The sequence below is a fragment of the Danio rerio genome, chromosome 2 (genome assembly GCF_052040795.2).
Source record: "Danio rerio strain M-AB ecotype USA chromosome 2, GRCz13ab, whole genome shotgun sequence".
In the NCBI taxonomy this organism is placed as follows: domain Eukaryota; kingdom Metazoa; phylum Chordata; class Actinopteri; order Cypriniformes; family Danionidae; genus Danio; species Danio rerio.
The window spans coordinates 46,723,830-46,749,000 of NC_141022.1; the positions used below are offsets into that span (position 1 = coordinate 46,723,830).

The 25,171-nt window shown below is 35.5% G+C and overlaps 1 protein-coding gene across 28 annotated transcripts in view; it reads left to right on the forward strand.

Moving 5' to 3' along the window:
• The window catches only part of pard3ab (par-3 family cell polarity regulator alpha, b), a 189,776-nt gene that overhangs the window by 35,340 nt on the left and 129,265 nt on the right, over window positions 1-25,171 (forward strand). For all 28 annotated transcript variants that reach the window (XR_015477619.1, XR_015477622.1, XR_015477620.1 and 25 more), the window contains 3 exon segments: window positions 14,680-14,863; window positions 15,259-15,440; window positions 20,361-20,504. Coding sequence is in view for 5 of the 28 variants with exons in the window: in NM_001423693.2 (NP_001410622.2) it covers window positions 14,680-14,863; window positions 15,259-15,440; window positions 20,361-20,504 (510 nt within the window). In the remaining 23 variants the exon portion in view is untranslated.

Genomic DNA, 25,171 nt, shown 5'->3' on the forward strand with positions numbered 1-25,171 from the left:
ATACAGATTAATGTCTGAAATAATAAAAATATTGTACAAAACAAAATAAAGACAATATTTGTACTAAATGTGTTAATAAAAAAGTACTCAATCAAGTCAGTCAGTCTGTCAGTCTGACTGTCTGTCTGTCAGTCTGTCTGTCTGTCTGTCTATCCATCCATTCATCTAGTGTCCCACCAGTGACATATATATATATATATATATATATATATATATATATATATATATATATATATATATATATATATATATATATATATATATATATATATATATATATTATACAAACAATTGTTAAACTAAATATTAAACGGTAAGCATTTTTTAAACATTGATGATTAAAAGAAATAGAAGAATGTAAAAACATTTGCAAGTTTTTAAGTAAATTGTATTCCTGTATTTTGTTGCATTAATTTTTTGTTGCATTAAAGAGACAATTTTATTTTAAAAACACACACACACACACACACACACACACACACACACACACACACACACACACACACACACACACACACACACATAAAAACCATTTCCAACCTCTCATTTGAGCTTGTGCGTATTTTTAAAATATTATAATTTTCACATATTTATGTAAATAGTTTACCACAGAAAAATAAACTGTTCCTTAAATCTCTCAGTATGTAAAAAACATTCCTTTATTAATTAAATTATAAGAAATTTTAAAGGTTCGTTCTTTCATTTATTAATTTTATTTAGACTAAGTCCTTTTATTAAAAAGGGCTCGACACAGTGGAATGAACCGCCAAGTTATCCAGCATATGTTTAACAAGCGGATATGCTTCCAGCTGCAACCCAGCACTGGGATACACCCATACATTCTCTCACTCGTACACTACGGCCAATTTAGTTTATTCAATTCCCCTATAGCGCATGTCTTTAGACTGTGGGGGAAACCGGAGCACCTGGAGGAAACCCACGCAAACACAGAGAGAACATGCAAACTCCACACAGAAACGCAAACTGACCCAGCCAGGACTCGAACCAGCAACCTTCTCGCTGTGAGGCGAAAAAAATAAATGTGTTTAAAATTATGTAGTTCATATACAGATGAATAACTAAAATCATGGGTTAAGAGATCAAGCATTTCTTTTTCATACTGTTGTTTTAATAAGCCTATATTATTATTAAAAAAGACTATAATATAATATATATATCATATAATAATAATAATAATAATAATAATAATAATAATAATAATAATAATGTCCTCTATGGACATTGGTATCTTACATCTACTCATTAGCCTGCTATCTTGTACATTACGCATTTAAACTTGGACTACATGTTACAAGTCTTGAAAATCTTTCTGCAGTGCTGCTAGAGGCCACTAGAGGACGCCAAAGATTTAATTTTAAAAATATGCATCACCTTCTCTCTCTCTCTCTCTCTCTCTCTCTCTCTCTCTCCCCCATTCATTCTCTACTTAATGTTTTCACCATTACTCATCTTAAAACAATAACACTGCTTGCGTGCGTCAGTTATTAAGCGACACAAAGGCTCTTTTATGTCAGTGTTTCTCGGCCCTTGCTGTGAAACGTCCTCTATCCTCTACAGGAAGAGCTTACCGCTTAAAAACAGGACACTGAAGCATCTAAACGAGCTGCTGTACGTGTGGACGGTTTGTTAGTGTGGATGTTTTTCCTCAAGGCTTAAGGAAGTGTGAGCAGCGGCGTCTTAACAGGAAGTGTTTGAAAAGTCATGTTGAGTTCATTTCTGACCACATGATGAGATTGTGGCAGAGATCTGCTGATGAATCCGGGCACGTATGTGTCATGGTTGTGTAGCGTCTCAAACACACACGTCTCCGTGAGCAACAGGCCTCATGGGGGACTGAAGCAATGAGCCGCGCGAGAGACTGTCAAGAGTGTGTTTACAGTGACGGTGGTTTATATGGGTTACGGGATGTTGTTAGGCACAATACACAGCAAACATAAAACCCTTGAAATCAAATCTAGATTTTGTAGGTTTATGATATATCAATGTTTAGTTGTAAGAAACACATGCTTACAAATGCAGATTTCACACAGTTAATTTCTGTTTACTTTAAATAGTTGCTATATTTCCTCAGTAATTGGCTCATTTCTTTTTTATTCTACATAGCAAACTATGTTTATGTATTTATTTGTTTATTGGATAAACACATTTGAATCTATTTCCATTATTATCCAAATATCCATTATTGTACAATGCATTTATTTGCGTTATTGGCAATAAAATTATTCCTTTTCTATTAAAAAAATATTTTCTATTAAAAACATTTTTATTTAAAAACTTCTCACCAATTTGCTTAAAATTGCTAAAAATTATTTTGTTAGTTTAATTGGTGTCAAACAGTGTGTGGCTAAATTGTAACACCCTGTTACAACTAAAGCCTGGTTTATACTTCTGCGTCAAGTGACCGGCATAACTCGCGGTGCAGGCAACGCGCGTGGCTGTGCATTTATACTTCTGCGTGCTGTCTCTGTTGGTCTGCATTAACACTTCCGAAACGCTAGTTGGCAGTGAGGTGTAAATGTTCCTCTGTGTCGAGTTTCTTCGCTTCTGTTTTGCTTTTCCTGAACATTTCCTGGATGTACAAGTGGCTCAAACTCGCTCATTTTAAGGCAGGAACCGGCAGACGTGCAACAACCTTAACTATGAGGTAAACACAAAACAAAACTTTCCATCAGGAGCTCCTTCAACGGGACTCCACACTAGTAAACAATCTCTCCATTGTGCTCGCGTCCAGCTCGCGCCATCTCGGTCCTGCCCAGACTTGTCAGTGCTACCAAGCCGACCAATCACAGAGCTTGCGCTACGCGTTGTTGCGACGTGTATTTACAGTTTTTGAGAGGTGCACGTCAGCGACTGCCATGGCGAAGGGCTATGCGTCAGCGCCGTAGCATATGCCGGCGTTTGACGCAGAAGTATAAATCAGCCTTAACCCCGCTGTATCTTGTTTTCCTCAAAACTGGCTAGTAGTCACTGTGTGCTTTTTACATCTTTCAAAATGGTTTCATCTTAAGCCTGATTTAAACTTCTGCGTCAAGTGACCGGCGTAACCCATGGCGCATGCAACGTGCGTGGCTGTGCATTTATTCTTCTGCGCGCTATCTCTGTTGGTCTGCATTAACACTTCCGAAACGCTAGTTGGCAGTGAGGTGTAAATGTTCCTCTGTGTCGAGTTTCTTCGCTGCTTTTTTGCTTTTCCTGAACACTTCCGGGATGTACAAGTGGCTCAAACTCGCTCATTTTGAGGCAGCAACCGGCGGACGTGCAGCAACTTTAACTATGAGGTAAACACAAAACAAAACCTTCCATCCGGAGCTCCTTCACGGGACTCCACACTTGTAAACAATCGCTACATTGGGTTCACGCCATTCGCGCGGCTTTCGGTCCCACCCCGACTCGTCAGTGCTACCAAGTCGACCAATCACAGAGCTTGCGCTACGCGTTGTTGCGACGTGTAGTTACAGTTTTTGAGAGGTGCACGTCAGTGACGCCGACAGCCACAGCGAAGGGCTATGCGTCAGCGCTGTAGCATACGCCGGCGTTTGACGCAGAAGTATAAATCAGCCTTTAGCCTAGAAGACGGTGATCACAACAATATAAGATTTAATATTCATGCTTTCACAGATTTTTAAAAAATAAATAAGACAGAGCTTTATTGCCAGGTATATTCACACATACAAGGAATTTGTTTTCGAGACGAAGCTTCTACAGTGCAACAGAATGACAGAGACGGGACAAAAAAAACACAACAAATATATTTTAAATTATTGGGGACAATCCACATAATTAAACAACCTGTGGACACAGATAAAAAGTAGCCCAATTATGCGGAAAATGTATGCAATCTGAAACACTGCTGCTCCTCCACATGATCACAGCCTGATAACGGTTTATTTTAGCTAGAAGGAGTGAGCGAGCTATCTTTAAGCCACAGAGTACCCTAGTTTGCTCCTGGGTTGTGTTGTTGATTAAATATAGACTAAATTATAATTATACTCAACAAACGGGGCTGAAATGCAGCATCTGAACAATGTCTTTAGGTGTAGTATACGTGGAATAATTGACTCTAGTCTGACGGATTATTAGAATATAATGTACACCATCTATCTTAGTTTATTTTAAGTGTTAATGGCTGAATTGCATTATTTTCTAATAATTTAATGGACCTGAGAAAATAATTTCTCAAAGAACCAATATTTTTCAGCCAGCCCTTGTGAATGCTGATCATTTTAAACCTGAGTTGTGTTCATTGCTGCTGTTTGTTATACATCATGAATCAACTACACTGTAAAAAATGGCCGAGATTTCAACGGTAAAAAACTGTAAAAATGCTACAGTACAAATCCGTAACCTGGTAAACGGTATGTTTCCTTAATATATGCGGCAAATAACCGTAAATTGACTTTCCCACAATTCCCTGCATGGCACATAACTTTTTATGCATTTTGTTGACACTAATATGGATCTTTTTAGTTGTTTCCCCATCAGTTATGTACATTATAGATTTATGTTACATCTAATGTTGATAAACAATGTTTATTTCATGACTTTAATTTTATGCGTGGTACCATACTAGTGTTTAGTAGCTGTGTATATGACTCTGACCACCTTCTATATGCTGATTAAGGGTGTCATTATCCTCCAAATCCTCGATTCGATTACATTTTCGATTCTAAAGACACGATTCGATTTTCGATTATGAATAATTAATTAATGACCAATTAATTATTTGTAGCCTACCGTTTAAACTACCTGACCTGGATGGTCTTTGTTTTACCCATAAACAAATCATACAGTAAATGAATAAAGGCAAGATACACACATAATTACCACCTGTCAATCACTTTTTCTGTGGGACTCGTGAATAGGCAGTGATCTGTGTCGTTATAATGGCGTCGGTAAAAAAGACGCACAACCAACAGGAACCAGCCAACAGTATCTGAGGTGTTCGCTAAAATGACAAAGTACAAGTAAGTGAAAGATTGAAGCAGTCCTCTGACTGCCTGGACCTGCTGTCTCGAGCGCAAGGCTGTATGTGCGTCTGTGTCCGTGTGGTCACGTGATGTGCATTTTCAGAGGTATAGAGGAAGGAAGGCTGCTCAGAAATGCTACACGCCATTGTGGATGTCAAATCGTTGTCGTTCTAAAATGCCATTTAAAAACAAAGACAGTGTAAACATGGCCTGACTGTGTACTTTTCGCAAGCGGATTTGCAACGGGGCGGGCAGAGGATCGCGATGCCGGTGTTGTCTATCGGACGAACCGTACGTAATATGTACATAGCAGAGCTTGCAAAACGGTGTTTTTTTTTGTCGACAACACGAACGTTGTCAACATAACTCACTGGAAATCCAAAATGCTTACACACCGGCGACTTCATTGAAAGAGGAGAGGGTTTAATTTTTGTCGACGGGTCTCCTGCTTCTGCAGTTTAACAAGCACTTCAACAAGCCTGTTTTTTTCTGACGTGACATGGGGGCGTGGCAGCATCGACGATTCTATTTTTTGATTCGATAATCGAAATTGAGCATAAATTTCGATCGATTTCGATTAAAAATCAAAATCGTGACACCCCTAATGCTGATACTCTTTTCTGCTTGTGGGAAAAGTTGATTGTGATGAGCATTGGCTCATTATGTAACTTCCTCATCACTACCTGCATGTGGGTGTGCTAACGTATCTAACTGTGCAACAAAAGATGTGTAGATGTTGGTCATTTAAAATTCAGACATATTACCTCTATAAATTAATAAAAAACGGTAGTTTACCGTAAAAATGAGAAATTACTTTTACGGTTTGTACCGTGTTTTTAATGGTAAAGTACTGGCAACCACAGCTGCTGTTTTTTTACCGTAAATTTTAGGGTTTATTTTTTACAGTGTACTACATGAAGCTGAATCTGATGGGACACGTGATTGTGCGTTCTTGTGCTGTTCTTGAAATATAGTTCATCCAAATAGGTTTTTCAGCCTTATCAATCTATCCAGCAGAAGGTGAACTGTGGTCTCATCTTCTTTGCTCGGAGTCATTTGATCAGTTATGGATAAACTAGACTGCAGGTCACAGTGCTAGTGTGTGTGTCAGATTGAGATGCGTCCAACAGATTGTGAAGCTCAAAGATCACAGCCTTTTAAAGAGAGGAAACAAATATCCTCACAGGAAGAATACAAATGTTCTCATGGGAACTTCCTGTTAGCACTTTTGGCGCTCACAAAGTTCTGCTGACCTCCAGTGTGTTTGCAAGAGGTGATTTGTGTCGGTGGGTCAGTGAGTTCTTGTTTTTAGAGTCATTGTGAAATGCTTGGAGGGATTTCTCAACGCCATCCAGCTGTAATGCTACTGTGTTTTGTGAGTGTGTGTAATACATGAGGTGTCATGTTTGTTTGGGAAACCCGTAAAGAATTACCCAAGCCTGTGAGGAACAGCACTGCAGTGTCATTTGTAATGCTAAAGTTCATTGATGTTTGGAATATTTGAAGCAGCAAGAAACATATACACATCCTCTCTGCAGCCAAATACATATCTTCATACATCTCTCTACTTCATCTACATTGTTTTTCTCCCTCATTTCTTCTCTGCACTGCCCTTTTACTTCCATACTGAAGTAAATGTCATGAAGGATTCCACCACAATAGAGGGTGTGTGTGTGTGTTTAAAGAGAAAATTAAGCCATTGTTTGTTTACTCTGTATACTTTTAGATGTATCTTTACAAGCAGTACATCTTAATTGGTACTTTAAAGGTGTTCAATCAAAATATTACAATTATACACTGAAAAAAAAACGGCTGGGTTCCACACAATCGATTTGTGTTGGGACAGCATGAAGGAATTAAGTTAACTTGTTAGTTTTTACAAATTCAAGTATATTGAACATAAACAAATAAGTTGTCCCCCAAATAAGCTCAAGAACTGTGTCATTTCAGTTCATTATAAATAAGTAGTTTGAACAAACGGCACAGCAGCGTAATGACATCATCTGATTAATATTCAATTATACATTTGAGCAAAATTACATCAACAACAAACAGTTTGTTAAATATGACACGCAATAACCTTCCACATTTGTTGTGAGCTGCAGGCTTTACACTTTCATGTGTCAAGAGTATTCATCATGTATTTCAATGCATGTCAATGTATTTAGTTATGCATTTAGAAAAGATTTTCTTTATTATAGTAGCCGTTTTTTAATCGGGTTAAAGAATAACTGGATGTTTACAAAAGCATTTTGATATTGGTAAATGGCGTCTGCAACTTTTGTGAAGCATCAAATCACCGGCATATTAACTATCAAAACATGTTTATGACTGCATAAATGTATTATTGCTTTTCAAAAAAAGCCACATATTGTGCATTTCTATTATACACAATTTGTACTAAAGCGATCTAAAAAGTTCATATCAATAAGTTTTCTCTTTGCACCAGCAGGTGGCAGTCTTTGTACTTTCATTTCGAGGGTGCAGATTGCATAAGTTTTATTAATATGTATAAGTTTATTTATTTTATTAATAACTATAACTTTATATATATAGTTCAAAATATTTACCATTTTCCCAAGTGTATATAACTACAACTGTAAGAAAATATCAGAATTCGGTACATTCTTTCTGTATTATCTTTGCTTGAACTGAGCCGATCTAATCCTGTTTATATGAATTGAACCTGCTCCCGATCAGGTTTGACCTAGCAGAACTGTTGCTATGACAAAAACTCTCGGATCAGCTTTGAAGAACGAAACGATTCTGGATCGTGTCAAATCGTCAACATCCTGGATCGTGTCAAATCGTCAACATCCAAATCCAGCTTACTTAGTAATCCACATACGAAGAACGGACCCCAGATTGAGGATCAACAGGATTGAGTCTGACGATCGAGCCTAAAGGCTGATTTAAATCGTGTTCTATATAAAAGCAACGGCACGCGATAAAAGGAATATTCTCCATATTAAAAGGCGTTTTTTTTCTTTTTGTAACTAACACCTCAAATTGATATATTAGGAGCGGCTTCTTAGCTGAACAACAGAAAACTGACAATGATCACCTCAGGTACACCTCATGTGCTTTATTCAGTGTTAAATGCTAACAATGTGAGTTTGAATACCATTTTACATGATATTTATTGCCATACTATACTGAAAGCAACTGCACATAGTTCACCTCAGATCTTGACAATAAAATAAACCATTTCAGATTAAACTTTAGAGCTGTGACTCAAAACAACACATCAGTGATTCAGCATGTACATTTAATAATGTTTAAAAAGTTTAATATGTGTATAATTAGATTATTAGCCTTAGCACTTCATGAGTGAGTGCTTATTCTGTGCTTCTGAATGTCTGTATTTAAATTTCTGTTGTGTTTTGTCTGGTGCAGCAGCCAAATTGCTTATCACTTGCTTATCACTGCCAAATTTTTACATTTGTAATAATTATATTATTTGCTAATTAATAATTACCTTATGTGGAATCTGTATCTAATTTCAGTGTCTGCTACTGTCCACCATAAGTCACGGTCACGAGCGCATGCTTTGAGAGCCTTTCAGAATTAATTAATGAAATTTGCTGTTTTTCATCAAGGCAACCCGAGGGTGCTGAAATATAATTGTCTAAGCTGGCATTGGATGGGGTAAAAAAACAAAAAGACAGTGTTCCGGCAAGGAAAGCCGGAAAGTTTATTTTCAAAGCTGAATATCTGACTTGAGCAAGACTTTTAAAGGTAGACAAGAATGTTCACTTGGCGTGTTTCTTAAATGTCTGCAAACATATCATGGTATTTTTATGCTTTAGAAGTCTAGATGCTATTTAAGCCTTTAAAGTATGACAATTAAAATGTTTGACAAGATTAATGGAGATAAAATAATACTTTTAAGAAGTTTTAAGGTTGGTGACATTTTATGTTTTTTTTTAATTTTTTTTTTTACTTTTGTTCCTACAAGGTTGCATTTAATTATTCAAAAAAAGAGTTTAATGGAAATTTAAGTATTCCATTGAAAAGAGAAAATTATAATAATCCAATCCGATATTTATTTAGACATTTTTAGAAACATTTTTTCAAGGCACTTTTTATTTTACAATGTAAAGCTGAATTTTCAACATCAAGGTACAAGTTTTCTGTGTCAAATGATCCTTTAGAACTCTTAATATGCTAATTTAAAGCTTGAATAACATTCCTTTTCAATGTCCTTATCACACAAAGTGGTGCTGTTTTTTTGTTTGTTTGTTTGAAATTTGAATTTTTTTTATTAAAAAGGTCGCTGGTTTGAGCCCCGGCTGGGTCAGTTGGCATTTCTGTGTGGAGTTTGCATGTTCTCTTAGTGTTCACGTGGGTTTCCTCCGGTTGCTCTGGTTTGTGTGTGGATGTTTTCCAGTGATGGGTAGCAGCTGGAAGGGCACCCGCTGTGTAAAACAAATGCTGAATAAGTTAGAGGTTCATTCCGCTGTGGCGATTCCAGATTAATAAAGGGACTAAACCGAAAAGAAAATTAATGAATGAATGAATAGCATTTGTTTGAAAGAAATCTTTTCTAACAGTGTACATGTTCTCTCTCTCTCTCTCTCTCTCTCAATATATTTTTATTTGTTCTTCAGAAACCTCACTGACCCCAAATGTTTGTGATGGTGTATGCATTTGCTTTAAATGTAGCCATATAAATAATCTGATCAAGTGCAAATCCTTTAAGGATGCTCAGGGATCAGGAATAATTATTTGTGCTTATTTTTTATTAGGGTTTGGGTTTGTCGAACATACTTACAATTAGACTAAAACAATAGAAGTCTGTGATACTGTGTCTCAAATGGAGACCCCATTTGTGTGTGTGTGTCTCTGTGTGTGTGTGTGTGTGTGTGTGTGTGTGTGTGTGTGTGTGTGTGTGTGTGTGTGTGTGTGTGTGTGTGTGTGTGTGTGCGCGCGTTTATATTTGAGAGAGAGGACAAAAACAAGCTTTAGTGTTTAAGCCTCAAATGTGCTATGAGCGGATCTGTCTCGTGGGAATATGAGTCACAGGTAAATAGGTTCCTGTGGGCCATTTCAGTGTGTGTGTGTGTGCGCGCAAGTGTGTGTGTATGCATGTGCGTCCATGTGTGAAACAGTCCAAGGCTGAAACTCTGGCTGCTCTTAAATCTGCTGAGAAACACTAGAAGTCTCACTGGTCTTTTAAAGCTAACAATGAAACAACCTGAAAATCTGTCATCATTTACTCACCCTCATGTGTTCCAAAACCCGTTAGCCTTTTGTTAATCTTCAGAAAACAAAAAAAGGTGAGGGGTTTTCAAATCAGGTGAAGACGTCACTTTATCTGATGAACACATTTAATGCTCATGCTTTTATTCATATATTAACAGCTTAACTATAGCTGGTTTATGCATAAGGACCAACCTGGATGGTTTTTGAGACAATGTGACACAAGAATGCACTTCAATGTTTCTCTTGCATTAAGCAAGCACAGATGGAGATTTTTTCTCAGACTACGAAACAAAGCAAAACGGCAATATAGACCTGTTTCAAAACACGGTTTAAAACAAAAATGCACTGGTGTAAATACAACCTTAAAGTTTAATTAAACCAGTAGATATAAATGTTTTTTCTTTTTGTTCAGACATTTGTGTCTTTTTATCGACATTTTACACAATAAAACAACAATTTCAAAAAGATTTTAAAAAGAGTCAAATTATCTTTGCTCCAACAGAGCCCCCTGACCCACTGCACCATTTCTATACATACACATCTATACTAAGCACATTCTTAATCTGGTTTACATCATATCATGATATAATCATGCATACATAATCACTAAAAAAGACTTTTGCTGCTTGCCTAAACTAGTAATTTAAAATGAGTTGAATCAACAAAATTCTTAATCTTTTTGAAGGGACAACTTTAATGTTTTGTTCAATCCACTTAAATTTGTTAAAACTATTAAAGGGATGGTCCACAGTGTATTTTTAAAACTTGGTTGTGTTTATAAGATGTTTGCTCATGCTTCATTTGTAGAAAATCACGCTATTTTTTTCATATATCTTGCTTTGATTATATACAGCTACTCAGCTAACATGAAACAACCATCTTATGTCCTAGTTCCTCTGAAAGGCCTGCTCTTAAAAGGCTCTGATTGGTCAGCTATAATAATGTACCGCAATTTACGGATTGGCTCCATGCCACCACGTCAAGCTACAAGCGCACGTTTTTGTGCTGTGACAAAACAGTCAGTCAGAGCAGCTGTTAGCAGCGTTAGCTGCTTGAATCAAACAGAAAAATGAAGAGTACACAGCTGAACCTCACGCCTGCTGTCTGAAATAAAATCTGACAAGTGTCTTTCACATATTTTTGGGTTATAGGCATAGGTAAGTAATATAAAAAATTCTCATATCTTTTTGCGAGTTTGTTATTTGAGATTTAGAACACATAGAAAGTGGCTGCATAGAGAGACACAGCAGCGGTTTGACTGATAAATATGAATTTGTAGCTAAATTGTTTGCGGTGCCAAACAGCGTTTCCCTGTGTTTACGTCCTCGCTACAAAATAGCGTTGATGCTAGAAACTGTGCCTGTAATCGATCAATTTTAACAAACAAAAATACTTACAGGTTGTGGCTCACAATCCACAGCTTCGTCGGTTGGAGGAGTGTTTAGCCGAATCCAGCCCTGAACTGGGAGAGATTCTGGAAGCTGTCCTTTGTCAAGTGCTAGAGCTATATCGTTTTTATAATTCTCTGGAACATAATTAAAATTAACCTGTCAGCTCTTCTCTCTTTGTGTCATGTCCTTTGGAAGCCCAAATGCAGAAACAGAACACACTCTGTGGAAAAGGCAGCATTTGGATGTCATTTTAGCTTTCTCTGCTATAACATTACAGCGCCTTCTGCCACGCCCCTTCGCTGTGCGGGGTATATGTGTGTAGTGAATGCGAGTGACCTGAAGCGTTTGTGATCTCATTAACCTGTATGTAATTTTTGTAGTCCCCAAACTTCGTTCACTGTAGGTTTTGCTAAGCTAACTCTGTAAAAGCCAATGTCTGTCTTTGCATTGAACTTTGAGCGTATTTCATTCAGAGATGTTGTTTATGTTCACACAACTACATTACACATCAACTAAAGTTTCGAATATGACATCGTAGTGGACAACCTCTTTAATAAAAACAAAACTTAGTAGTTTGGTGTGAACAAACTTTCAGAGTATAAGCAGAATTATTGTTAACACTTTAGTTTAGGTCACAATTCATGCTATTAACTACTGGATTATTACCTGCCTATTATTAAGATTATTGTTGATTGATTATTGTTATAATTTATGATCTTATTATGCATTCCAAATTGACCCAAAATCTAAACCCAACTTCTACCTTACTAACTATTAATAAACAGCTAATTAGAAGCTTATTAAGCTAGTAATGTAAGCTGAAGATTTGTTAATACCGTGAATTGTGACCTAAACTAAAGTGTTATTGAATTATCTCATGTTTTGTTTAAAATATCTTTGGAAGTTAAAATATCTTTGGAGTTTGGAACAGCAAAATGTTCAATAAATGATGACAGAAATGTATTTTCTACTAAATGCTTGTGTAATGTGTAATGTAAATGCCTGTTCCCATGACTGTCACGTTTGAGATAATGCAGACCGCTTTCTCTAAAAATGATACATTAAAAAGATGTTAACGTTCATTTTCTGACAGTCATCATAATGAAATGCAGAATAGTCACACACTGATTTTCCCACATCTGAGATTGGATTGCAAAACACGCTCAAAAAAGCCTCAGAGGGGCACCGTCCCTGTGGATTCTGGGTAATGTGTGCCCTTCAGCGGCTCTCGTGTGATTGGTCCAGACCTCTATCAGTCAGTCAGATCTTGAAATACACCGGGTGTGTTCAACCATACTCCCCACCCACTGAACCAGAGCCTTAAGCGACATCACTCATGTTGACACACACACACACACGAACACACACACACACACACACACGAACACACACACACACACACACGAACACACACACACACACACACGAACACACACACACACACACACACACACACACACATACATACACTTAATTGAGACCAGATGTTCACTTTGTAGCGAGAGATGTTTCCTCCTGTCCCAAATCCTCTGGTGTCTTGAGGGATGTGGTGATGAGATTGTCCTGCTCTAAATGAGGACGCCACACACACACACACACACACACTGAAGCTCCCTTCAGACTTCATAAAGCAGCAGGACTCCCGGAGCTCACGAACAATCAAAGTTTTATAAGCTCCATATTATTAAAGGCTGATATCTATCTGTACATCTATCTGTCTCTCTCCATTCGTCCATTCTATTGTCCGTTCTATTGTTCATCCGTCTGTCCATGCGTTCGTTTGTCCGTCCCTTCATCCGTCTGTCTCTCCGTTCGTTCGTTTATCCATCTGTTCTATCGTCCGTTCGTTCATGTGTCCATCTGTCCATCCGTTTGTTCATCCATCCGGTCTATTGTTTGTTTGTCCATCTGTTCGTTCTAACATTTGTTTTATCGTTCATTCTATTGTTTGTCTGTCTGTCTGTCTGTCTGTCCGTCCATCCGTCTGTCCGTTTATCCGTCCGTTCTGTTGTTCGCTCCATCGTCTGTCCGTCCGTCCATTCGTTCGTTCATCCGTCTGTGTGTCCATCTATCCGTCTGTTCATCTGTTCGTCCATCTGTCCGTTCTATTGCTCGTTTGTTTGTCCGTTTGTTCGTTCTAACATTCATTCTATCGTTTGTTCGTCCGTCCCTTCGTCCATCCCTTCGCCACTCTATTCGTTAGTCCATCCATTCTGTCTATCTATCTATCTATCTATCTATCTATCTATCTATCTATCTATCTATCTATCTATCTATCTATCTATCTATCTATCTATCTATCTATCTATCTATCTATCTATCTATCTATCTATCTATCTATCCATCCATCCATCCATCCATCCATCCCTCTTATCGTTTTATCATTTTATCACTCTATTGTTTTATCATTCTATCTATCAATTATTCTATCATTCGTTCTATTTATTGTTCTATAATTCTATCGCTCGTTTTATCATTCATTCTATCTATCATTTTATTATTCTATCATTCTTTCTATCTATTGTTTTATCATTCTATCATTCGTTTGATCATTTTAGCGCTCTATTATTCTGTCGTTTGTTCTGTCCATTGTTTTATCATTCTATCATTTGTTTTATCATTCTATCTATTGTTCCATCTATTTATCAATCGATCTAACTATTTATCTATCTGTCGACATATCAACTGACTGATCGATAAGATCTTACACAAACATTTATTATGATGGTATATTTCGCTATAGTATATTTATGTGGTAATAAAATGGTAATAAAAAGTTGTTTATTTCTGTATTGTTTTCAGTAATTCAAGTTTTAAATAACAATAAAATGTTTTTCAAACTCAGCAATGTTATGACGTTTCGTCAACTTTTATTTAGCTAAGATCAAACCGCAAATAAAAATCTATTGAAGCAGAATACACAAAAATAAGTGGGTGCATGCAGTAGCAAAGCAGAATCAGTTTGAATAAGCAACTGGACTAAAACTTTCTGTTCAACATAAATCCATATTATTGAACTTCTCTAATAATCACATTTTTAGGTGTTTCTGCTTCACTCAAACTGTTTCTGTCTGTGTTTGTGTTTGTCTCGGCAGTTAGTGGCGGTGTTTGATGAACAGGAGCCTCATGTTGGAGGAGACGGCACCAGTGCCAGCTCTACAGGCACACAGTCTCCTGAACTCTACTGTGGAGAACCGTCCACCTCCACCCCATTGTCTGCCTTTCAACCCTACCTGCCCCACAGCGAGATAGAAGTCACCACATCCACACTGCGCACCAGTAAGAGACCGCTTCACAATATAGGCTACGGCCGCATCTGAAAATCCTTAATCATGTGACCAGCATCAGTTGCGTCAGTCAACCACGTTTTCATTAATGACTTTGTTTATTGGAACATACTACTTTTTTCACTTTAGGGCTGCTGTGATTCGTCAATATAACCGACTGAGTGAAAGCGTATAATTAGTTGTCTTTAATATTTTTATTGACTTACCATTTTATACTATTATACCTTTTTAAAGGCTTCTTCAAATCAAAATTTCACATCTCACGCATCTACGATTAAGTAGAACTGATTGTGATTTCAGATCCAGCTGAGGTGTTTGAAAGTTCTGTCGCTGTGTGGGCTTTTTTTTTTCTTTCTTGTCACTCAATGGTCTCTCTGTTTCTCTCAGATATGCCTTTGCATGTTCGCCGCAGTAGTGATCCGGCATTGTTAAACCTGACGGCGATGTCTTTCTCTGAACCGGGCTCGCAACCCGAAGAGCCTTCCAGGAAAAACCCCACACGCTGGTCCACCACTGCTGGCTTCCTGAAACCACGCTTCGCCACTGGCACCAACAGCCTGGAGAGGAAGGTGAGGCTGGGCAATTCAGTCTTGATTTTTCAAGATTGCTTAATTTCAATTTAATTTTCAATAATCTGGGTTGAATTTAATTGTTTTTATTTGTAAATATATAAATATATAAATATATATATATATATATATATATATATATATATATATATATATATATATATATATATATATATATATATATATATATACATACACATAAATATACACGGTGGTGAAAAATTTTTCTTTGGCCCCTTACTGAATTCTTATTATATGTTTGTCACATTTTAATGTTTCAGATCATCAAACAGATGTCAATATTAGTCAAAGATAACACAAGTAAACGCATTATGAAGTTTTGAAATTAAAGGTTTTATTATTAAGGGAAAACAAAATCCAAAACTATATAGCGCTGTTTTCCTCAGTTTTGCTAGAAAGCATCTTGATGATCCCCAAGACTTGGGAAAATACTCTCTGGACCGACGAGACAAAGGTTGAACTTTTTGGAGGGTGTGGGTCCCATTTTGAGTGGCATAAAAGTAACAATGCATTTCAAAAATAGAACACCATATCAAGAGTAAAATGTCTGGTGGTTTGGGGCTGTTTTGCTGCTTTAGGACCTGGAATACTTCCTGCGATAAATGAAATCAGGAATTCTGCAAAAGCACACCAGCAAGTCCATTTCTAAAAGAAAGAAGAAAACAAAATGAAGATTTTGGAGTGGCCTAGTCAAATTCCTGACCTGAATCCAATTGAGATTCTGTGCCATGACCTTAAAAAGGAGGTTCATGCTCAAAAACCGTCCAATCTGGCTGATTTACAACAAATTTGCAAAGATGAGTGTGCCAAAAATACCTCCACAGCGATGTAAAAGACTCGAAAATATTATAGAAAATTAGGGGTGTAACATAGAGGTCTGCATTCCCTCCGAACAATTTCTTAATAAAGCGCGGGAGCACTCGGTAACTCTGGTGTAATTTGAACAGGAGCGGGCAGTCTAACAATATCGATCCTGACTCCTGAGCGAGCACACGTATGTATGTGTGTGAATGAGAGAGAGTGTGATGCTGTGTGTCGCTTGCTTGGTGCCGTGTGTGTGTGTGTTTATACAGACAGCTTGTTATAGGCTGGGAAAGGTTGCGGTGGGTATAAAACAGGGCGGGTCAGACAGCGGGACAACAAATGCTGAATATAAGCAGGAGCGGTTAGGTTCGGGCTAAAACCTGGCGGGAGTAGGAATAAAAATTGAGTGCTGTGCAGATCTCTAGTGTAAAGGATCGTGATTGATCTGTGATTCGTACCGACCACAACCTGCGATTCGGAACACTCATGACCTGTGGATTAATAATTTTTTTATCTTGTAGATTAATCCTAAATTTGTAATGATCGCAGAGAGAACGCGTCTCACGTCAAATCACATGTATGAAATCATTTAGGATTTCCTGTAAAATATAATGATGACGATAGAAGTCATGGTAGGTTATTCAGGTTGTGGTGGGTTTCTTAGGTTGTTGAAGGTGTTTTCTGTCACTACTTGTTTAGCCTGCATTAATGCATTCAGTGTAAGCTGCACGATTAATCATATAAAGATCAGGATCTTAACACCCACGCAACAAATTAATGAAGCTGATTTACATATGTTTATTAATCCTTTAAATCGCTGAATTCAAATCTGTGTTTGAAAAACTCAAAAATCAAGAAAGAGATTGAGTCTTTGGGGTTCTATATGGGATAACAGTTTATAATTGGGATAAAGCCACTGATGTTTATGGTTAAAATTAAAATCACCAAAAAGAAAAAAGAAAAGTTGTGGGCAGCAATTACATTATTTAATCAGCCATCAAAAATATACCACTGAATAATTCTTCAAAAATTAAAGTTTTAAGAGTGAATAACCAAATCATTTATTGAAAATGAGGTGGGTTTGTACTAAATATAATGTTAGATTTCTACATTTAGCGTTATCAGCAACATTAGTAGTAACAGTGAATTGTTCACAGTACAGAATTTTTTACTATTTATTTTTATTCACCTGATTATTTCTTCATTTTATGTTTAATAAAATTACAGGTTCTAAGATCTGTTTGTTTGAAGCAAGTGTCTTGCAGTGCTGTTTTTGTAATAAAAGGAAAGCAAATTGCATTTGTCGTCTCCTCTTTTTGCCTGATCAGAAAAATAGTTCGATTCGTGACTAAAAAAAAACATAATGTGATCCGAACCTTGAGATCTGTGATCCGTTACACCACTATTGAAAATGCTTAATTTCAGTTATACATGTCAGGTCCAATGTTTTTTTGGACCCTGTATAGACCAAAAATAAAAATGTTTTAAGTTTCTCTGAAGAATTCATAAAGACTAAATGATCTCTTTAATGACCTTCTCTAATGCTAATTGATGTTCACAAAGCTTTTTGAGACGTTTAAATGCATAAACGCCCTGTTGACTTCACTCTCTGCTGTTTGGAGGCCGTTGGGTTCCTGCTGTTGTTAGTTCTCAGAGCACATCCCGTAAATCTGACATCTTTAGTGGCCCAGGTCACATCACCCTTCATGACATCTCTATGAATATTAACTGTCGTTTCTGAAAGGTTCACAACCCCGCATCTCACCAACAGTAAGAGCCCCACGAAGCGCATCACATGACTGCGGCGAATGTTGTGTTGCTGTTTGTGTGTGGAATTTATTATGTGCGTCCGTGAGTTCATTTAATGCGTTTGCTGATGCGACCATCATTTTTTCTGTCTGTTCTCCTTCTAGCAGAGTAATGCTTATGTCAATGCTAGTCATAAAGCGCTGCAGACAGTGAGTTATGGATTTGGCTCGCTCTCTCTTTCTCTTTGTTGCTCACGCGGTTTCTTTCATCTCAGTTCTTTCTTTGCTGTATCAGGATGTGATTTATAGCTTATTTTCTTATCAGTCCTTGTAGACCTAGAGAAATATTTGGGCAGCAATTTACAGCTGTATGCTATTGTTTAACCCCCTCATACCTGAGTTATTGTCCAAATATCAAAAATATGTATAAGTGCATTTTTTATGTTCTTAAGACTTCCATAAATGAAGCCAAATTAAAATACTAAAAAGTCAATATTTTTTATTTATTTATTTTTTCATTTCACCCAGGCCAAAACAGTTGCACTGCACAAACAATATAACAATGTGAAACGGAAAATAAATTAATACAGATTGTTAGACACATCATTAGAACTCATCATTCTTTATAACACACATAATTATATTTAACATTTAAATGATAAAATTTTATTATTATTATTTATTATTATTACATTAATTCATTCATTAAATATGGATTTTTAATTGAACGATAAAAGGCCAATATAAAGGCTAGCAGGCCTTAAATTTGGTAAAATGTTACGAAAGCAAAAAAAAAAAAGATTTGATGTGATGCCAATTGTAATGCACTCAGGGTCTGAAAGGGTAAAAGAACATTGTATAATTGTGTATATTATATATTACGTTTTCTATGTGTTTTATATATGTTTATATGTATATTCTGGTTTATTTTATATTATATATTATGTTTTACATTGTTTATTATGTTTTCATGTTTTTATTACTTTTAAAAACATATGCATTTAAATTTCGGTGTAACAGAGAGAACTAAGACTTCTTAGTATTTTACATGAGTACAGGTCAAGACAAAATTCAAAAAATATATTTTAATTATTTTTAAATATTGCCCAAGAGACATTGAGAAGATTTTTTTCAACATTTTTAAACAATGTTTTTTAAAGCTAATTTCCAATAATGCATTTTTTGTTGTCTTTGCCATGATGACAGTAAATAATATTTTACTAGATATTTGGAAAATATTAACATTCAGCTTAAAATGTGATTTAACTAGGTATTTAGTTTAACTAGAAAAATTTGGTTAGTTATATACTCATTGGACGACTGTGAGGCAATAAAAAAAAATCTTAAGAGTCGCTAATAATACTTTTTAAAATGCTTTTTTATAGCCCAACTAAAATAATAAGACTTTCTCAAGAAGAAAAAATATTATCAGAAATGCTATGAAAATGTTCTTACTTTATTAAACATCTTGGAGAATATTTGAAACTGAATAAAAATTTTAATAGAGAACTAATAATTGTGCTTTCAACTGTATACACTATAAGCTGTTTTCTTCTGTTGTGATGTTTGAATGTTTAAATAATGTTTGGACATGGAAATAACTTTCTTAAAACATCTATGAACACTTTTCCAACTCTTCCAACATTTTTAAAAAGCCATTTGAAAGGTCCCAAACTCCATCGACAATGTTGTCTTTATTCAATATTTATGTACACTTGAAGTCAGACATATTAGCCCTCCTTTAAATGTATTTTTTTAATTCTTTTTTTTAAATTTTCTATTCTATTTCTATTCTATTTTAAAATATTTCCCAAATGATGTTTAACAGAGCTAGGAAATTTTCACAGTATGTCTGATAATATTTTTTCTTCCGGAGGAAGTCTTAATTTGTTTTATTTCAGCTAGAATAAAAGCAGTTTTTAATTTTTAAAAAAATATTTTAAGGTCAATATTTTTAGCCCCTTAAAGCCATATATTTTTTTGATAGTGATAACTTGCCTAATTACCTTAACCTGCCTAGTTAACCTAATTAACCTAGTTAAGCCTTTAAATGTCACTTAAAGCTGTATAGAAGTGTCTTATAAAATATCTAGTCAAATATTATTTACTGTCATCATGGCAAAGATAAAATAAATCCGTTATTAGAAATGAGTTATTAAAGCTATTATGTTTAGAAATGTGCTGAAAAAATCTTCTCTCCATTAAACAAATAATGGGGGAAAAAATAAACAAGGGACTAATTTTCAGCTGGGCTAATAATTCTGACTTCAACTGTATATACATATGTCTATTTGGTGCAGATTGGCTTCAGCAGTTTTAAGAAAACTGTCTTTAACTCTCTCTTCAGGGTCGAGGTGTGGACACATATCGTAGTCTTCCCCGTGATGCAGGGCAGTGGTCCAATCAGAAAGAGTTTCAGCGTGAAAAGGCCCGTTCTTCACTCAGTGCCAATCATCCCATGGTGGACCGCTGGCTGGAGAGGCAGGAGCAGGTCAGAATAACCCACATCTCATATGATCTAATTAGATGTAGACAAAAATGTTGGTACCTTTTAATTTTGTCCAGGCCAGTTTCATTAGTTTTCCTTATTTAATGTTCCTGTTGAACCACAATTCGCAAGTAATATCTGATTTTCATTTTCATTTATTTTTTTTCTGTTAATTTTTCATTCATTTAATCATTGCTTTTTTCACATTCAAGTTATTTTAGTGAACTCTTTTACTGCTTCAATGCAGGGCTACCAAATTTTTTTTCCACATCTGTATTGATCAATTTAAGCTTTGGTGCACAGAAAATAATCTATTGGTCATTTTTATGATAAATTTAGTTTTTTTAATAAAAACGAAAAGTTAACTTTTTTTGTAGCACTCCAAAATTATGCTTTTTATTATCATGCATCAACACACAATTAGTACATTATCTAAATAAATCTTTTTATTAGCATGCTTATTTAAAAAAAATATATATTCAATGAAATAATAATAAATAATTTTTTTTTTTTTTTAGGTGAAATTGTGCATTTATATATTGAATAATATTTATTAAGCACTTGCTGTAGGATTACAGTTTAGGTTGTTGCCTGTAATAATTTATCATATACTTTTTATTAATACAGTAAATGCATGGAACATTTGGCTCATATTGGCTTAGAATTGATAATACAATAACAAAGGTTTTTAATACAACAACTACTACTACTACTAACAGTAATAATAATAATAAATTAATAAAATAATGCAAAAGTTATTTAATAATAAATAAATAAATTAATTAATTAATTAATTGGGGATCAACAAAGTAGCTAAATAAAACTGATTAACAGCATTTATTTTTAAATAATTAAAATAAATTATGATCAAATAAATAATAATAAATAAATGCATTTGCTTACACTATAGTTTTGTAGGCGAAATTGTAATTTATATACTTAATAATATTTATTAAGTACTATATATATATATATATATATATATATATATATATATATATATATATATATATATATATATTTATATATATATTTATATATATATATATATATATATTTATATATATATTTATATATATATATATTTATATATATATATATATATATATATATTTATATATATATATATATATATATATATATATATATATATATATATATATATATATATATTAGGGATGTAACGGTATTGTAAATACCGTCATACCGCAATATTAATTTTTTTCGATATTACCGAAGTCGCATGACTCGGTAAAACTATAGGTCTTCTGAGAAAATTTGCTCAGGCGAATGAAGCGAACGGGAGGTAGCGAAAACTACAATTGCCATCAGCCCATGCTTGACCATCATCCCTTGCAGTCTGTTGTCGCTACAGATCCAGTAATGCGGAAATGGAGTGTGCTGCTAGAAGCGGGGATGAAAAGAGCTGGAAAACTCTAAGACCCTGTTTACACTAATGCGTTTTAGTTTGAAAATGCATAAGTTTTGCTACGGTTACGCCAACCGTCCACACTACGCCGGAGTTCTCGAGCGCCGAAAACGGAGCGTTTCTGATATTCTGATACGCTGCTGCTCCGTCTCAGTGTGGATGATGGAAAACGGAGACATCTGAAAACGGAAGCGGGGCTGCAGACATTCGCCTCTCTGATTGGGGCTTTTTTCTGAATATTAAGTAGCCTAACACACAGTTCAGTCCTGAATCTTCTCCGTGTAAGTTCAGACTTCGCAAGTTTGATCAAGGCTGCATCTCTTCTTCTCAGTTTGATATGGAAAAGCAGATTATACAGAGGACACGGGTAAATCTTCAAAGGGAACAGTGTACTTTATAACTTCATTCACATCACCCTGGCTTCGTTGTTTCCCTTTGTCAACAATAAAATGTAAACATGATTTAAGGAACTGCCTATTTTTATTTTAATATTAGCAACTTAGACAGCAGACATGTTGAGGCGTCTTGCTGCATATATGAGCGTCATCTTCACTGTGTGGATATTTATAACAAAACGGAGCCGATAACAACTGCCTCCTTTCAATTTCAGTGAAAATACGAAACACACCCTCTTCTGCTGAATATCAGTTTTAAGAATCGATAATGGCCATTTTAAAAGTATAACATACAATAAGTTTATACATTATAGGAAATAAAGGCAAGCGATCAGTCAATATACAGAATGTACGTGGTTACATTAATCATTAACTTATCTTTGCGCTCAGCCAAAACACGTTACCTGAGAACAAGTAATAGATTCCAATGCCCAAAGTCAGGGAATATGTCGTTAGATAAAGACAACAAGATAAATGAAATATCCCGTTTAATAAATATAGTGAGATTAGATCCAGCGGGAGATGCTTGATGAGAAGTCCGACTAGCAGAGCTCTCATCTGGGTAGATGGGCTGAGTGTGATTAAATGTTGAATGTGATGAGTTTTCAACAATACTAAATTGAAACTTTATTTTTTACATGGTTTAATATTTTTTTTGTTATTAAAATTGAAGTTCCTGTTTCAAAGCTTACAGATAGATGGCTAATTTGTATGTCATTGACACTTTTGGCACTTTTTTGGAGTATTTTCATAAGGTTTGTTTTTTCCTGTAAATGATTCAATAAATACCGTACCGGGACATTCATACCGAGGTATTACCGTACCATGAAATTCTGATACCATTACATCCCTAATATATATATATATATATATATATATATATATATATATATACACACACACACACACACACACACACACACACACACACACTATAGGATTACAGTTTAGGTTTAGTTGCATGTAATATTTGGCTCATATTAATAATAAATAAATTCCTTTGGGATCAACAAAGTAACTAAATAAAACTAATAGCATATTTATTTTTAACAATTCTATTCTAATAATTAATGCCTTTGCTTACGTTATTTTGAGTTTTTTTACGTAAAATTGTGCAATAAATACTGAATAATATTTATTAAGCACTTGCTGCAGGATTACAGTTTAGTTTAGGTTTAGTTGCCTGTAATTATGTATAATTTACTCTTATTACTACAATAAATACATGTAAAATTTGACTTATATTGGCTCTGTGTTACCAAATAGTTTAGCAATATTTAACTGTAAAATAAAAATCAAAGATCTAAGAAGAATATAATAGTATAAAAAGTGAAAAATAGACTGGCACAAGCGGTGCTTGTCGTTCCAAAATGCTGACACGGTCTGGGCACAGCTCTTGAAACGTGTGCTGCAGATGTTTTTATATATTTGTTTAAAATCGCAGCCTTTGCGAAATTATAATTGCACTCAGCCATATCACAATTTCATTTATATATCAATTCATCACACAAGCCCTCTTTTAAAGGCTCATGTTTCTTAAGAAATCTATATTTCAAAACTTTCATAGAGAGAGCCAGGCTGTAAGTAAGAAATTAATCATTGAACTTTCGTAAATCTTGGACATCAGACAGATGAATACATCAACAAGTTAATTGGTGCCTATTGGGAAACCAGTTGGTTGGCTCTCGGACAGTCATACTTAGATAATCACAAATAAATCCTATTATTGCTAAACACCACAAAAACAACACTAAAATGTGTGAAAGTTCATCCAATTCAGCAGATTCTGGCTTTGTGGTGCCTGCTGATCTCCTTGTCTTTCAGAACGTAATCATGTCCACATCTGTAAAAGTTTATTTGGCACATTTGAGTGTAGATTGTGTTGCAACGTAATACACACTTTGTCAAGAGACTGTTATTAAAGGATGAGGCCGTTGAAAAGCGTATTCGTTATTGGACTTGACAGCCAAAACCACAGTCTGTGTCGTTGCAGATGAAAGAGCTGTTGTTCGCTTTATCTGCAAAGGGACCTCATCTTAACGGCATAGCGCACTCATTCTTAAGACAAGACAATGCATCTTCTATTTATAGAACTTGGTAACATTTACATTTAGATAACCAGAGATTATTAGACTGTTTCACAGAATTAAAAATCTGTCAGTTTAAAAGAGTTTTTTGGCGAACAAGCAGGTGATCTTTATGTATTTGTGTTGTGTTTATTGGAATTAAAGAATTGAGGAAGCACTGAAATCAATTAGATTGAGTTTGGAGAGAGTAGAGACATACGTGTGGTGTATCAGAGAGAAGATTGTGGAGGAGGAATGTGTGTGTGCGTGTGTGTAATTAATCATAAAGGTAAAACAGCGCTTATAAATCACTCTCAGCTTTACACTGCTAATGAGATGAGACTAAATATAGATCTCACTGGTTTTCATCCCAACTCTTCTCTTTCCTAACTCTGTTTCTCTCCAGTAGGTGCTGCTGTAGGGCAGTTGGATCTCACTGATCAGCTTTTGTACTTCTGTTGCTCCTTGTACTTGCATTCATGGTCATTTTATGTTAGGCTACTGAGTGTTTTGTGTACTGGTGCATGGATGGATGGATGTACAAGCAAATGAATAGTCAGAAAGATGGATGAGTGGATTATTGGATAAATAGACAGACAGACAGACATATGGATGGACGGACGGACGGACGGACGGACGGACGGACAGACGGACGGACGGACGGACGGACAGATAGATAGATAGATAGATAGATTTACGTAAGTGGGTGGATGAATTAATTGATGGGTAGATGGATGGATGAATGACTGGATGCAAGAATAGATGGATTAATGGGTGGCT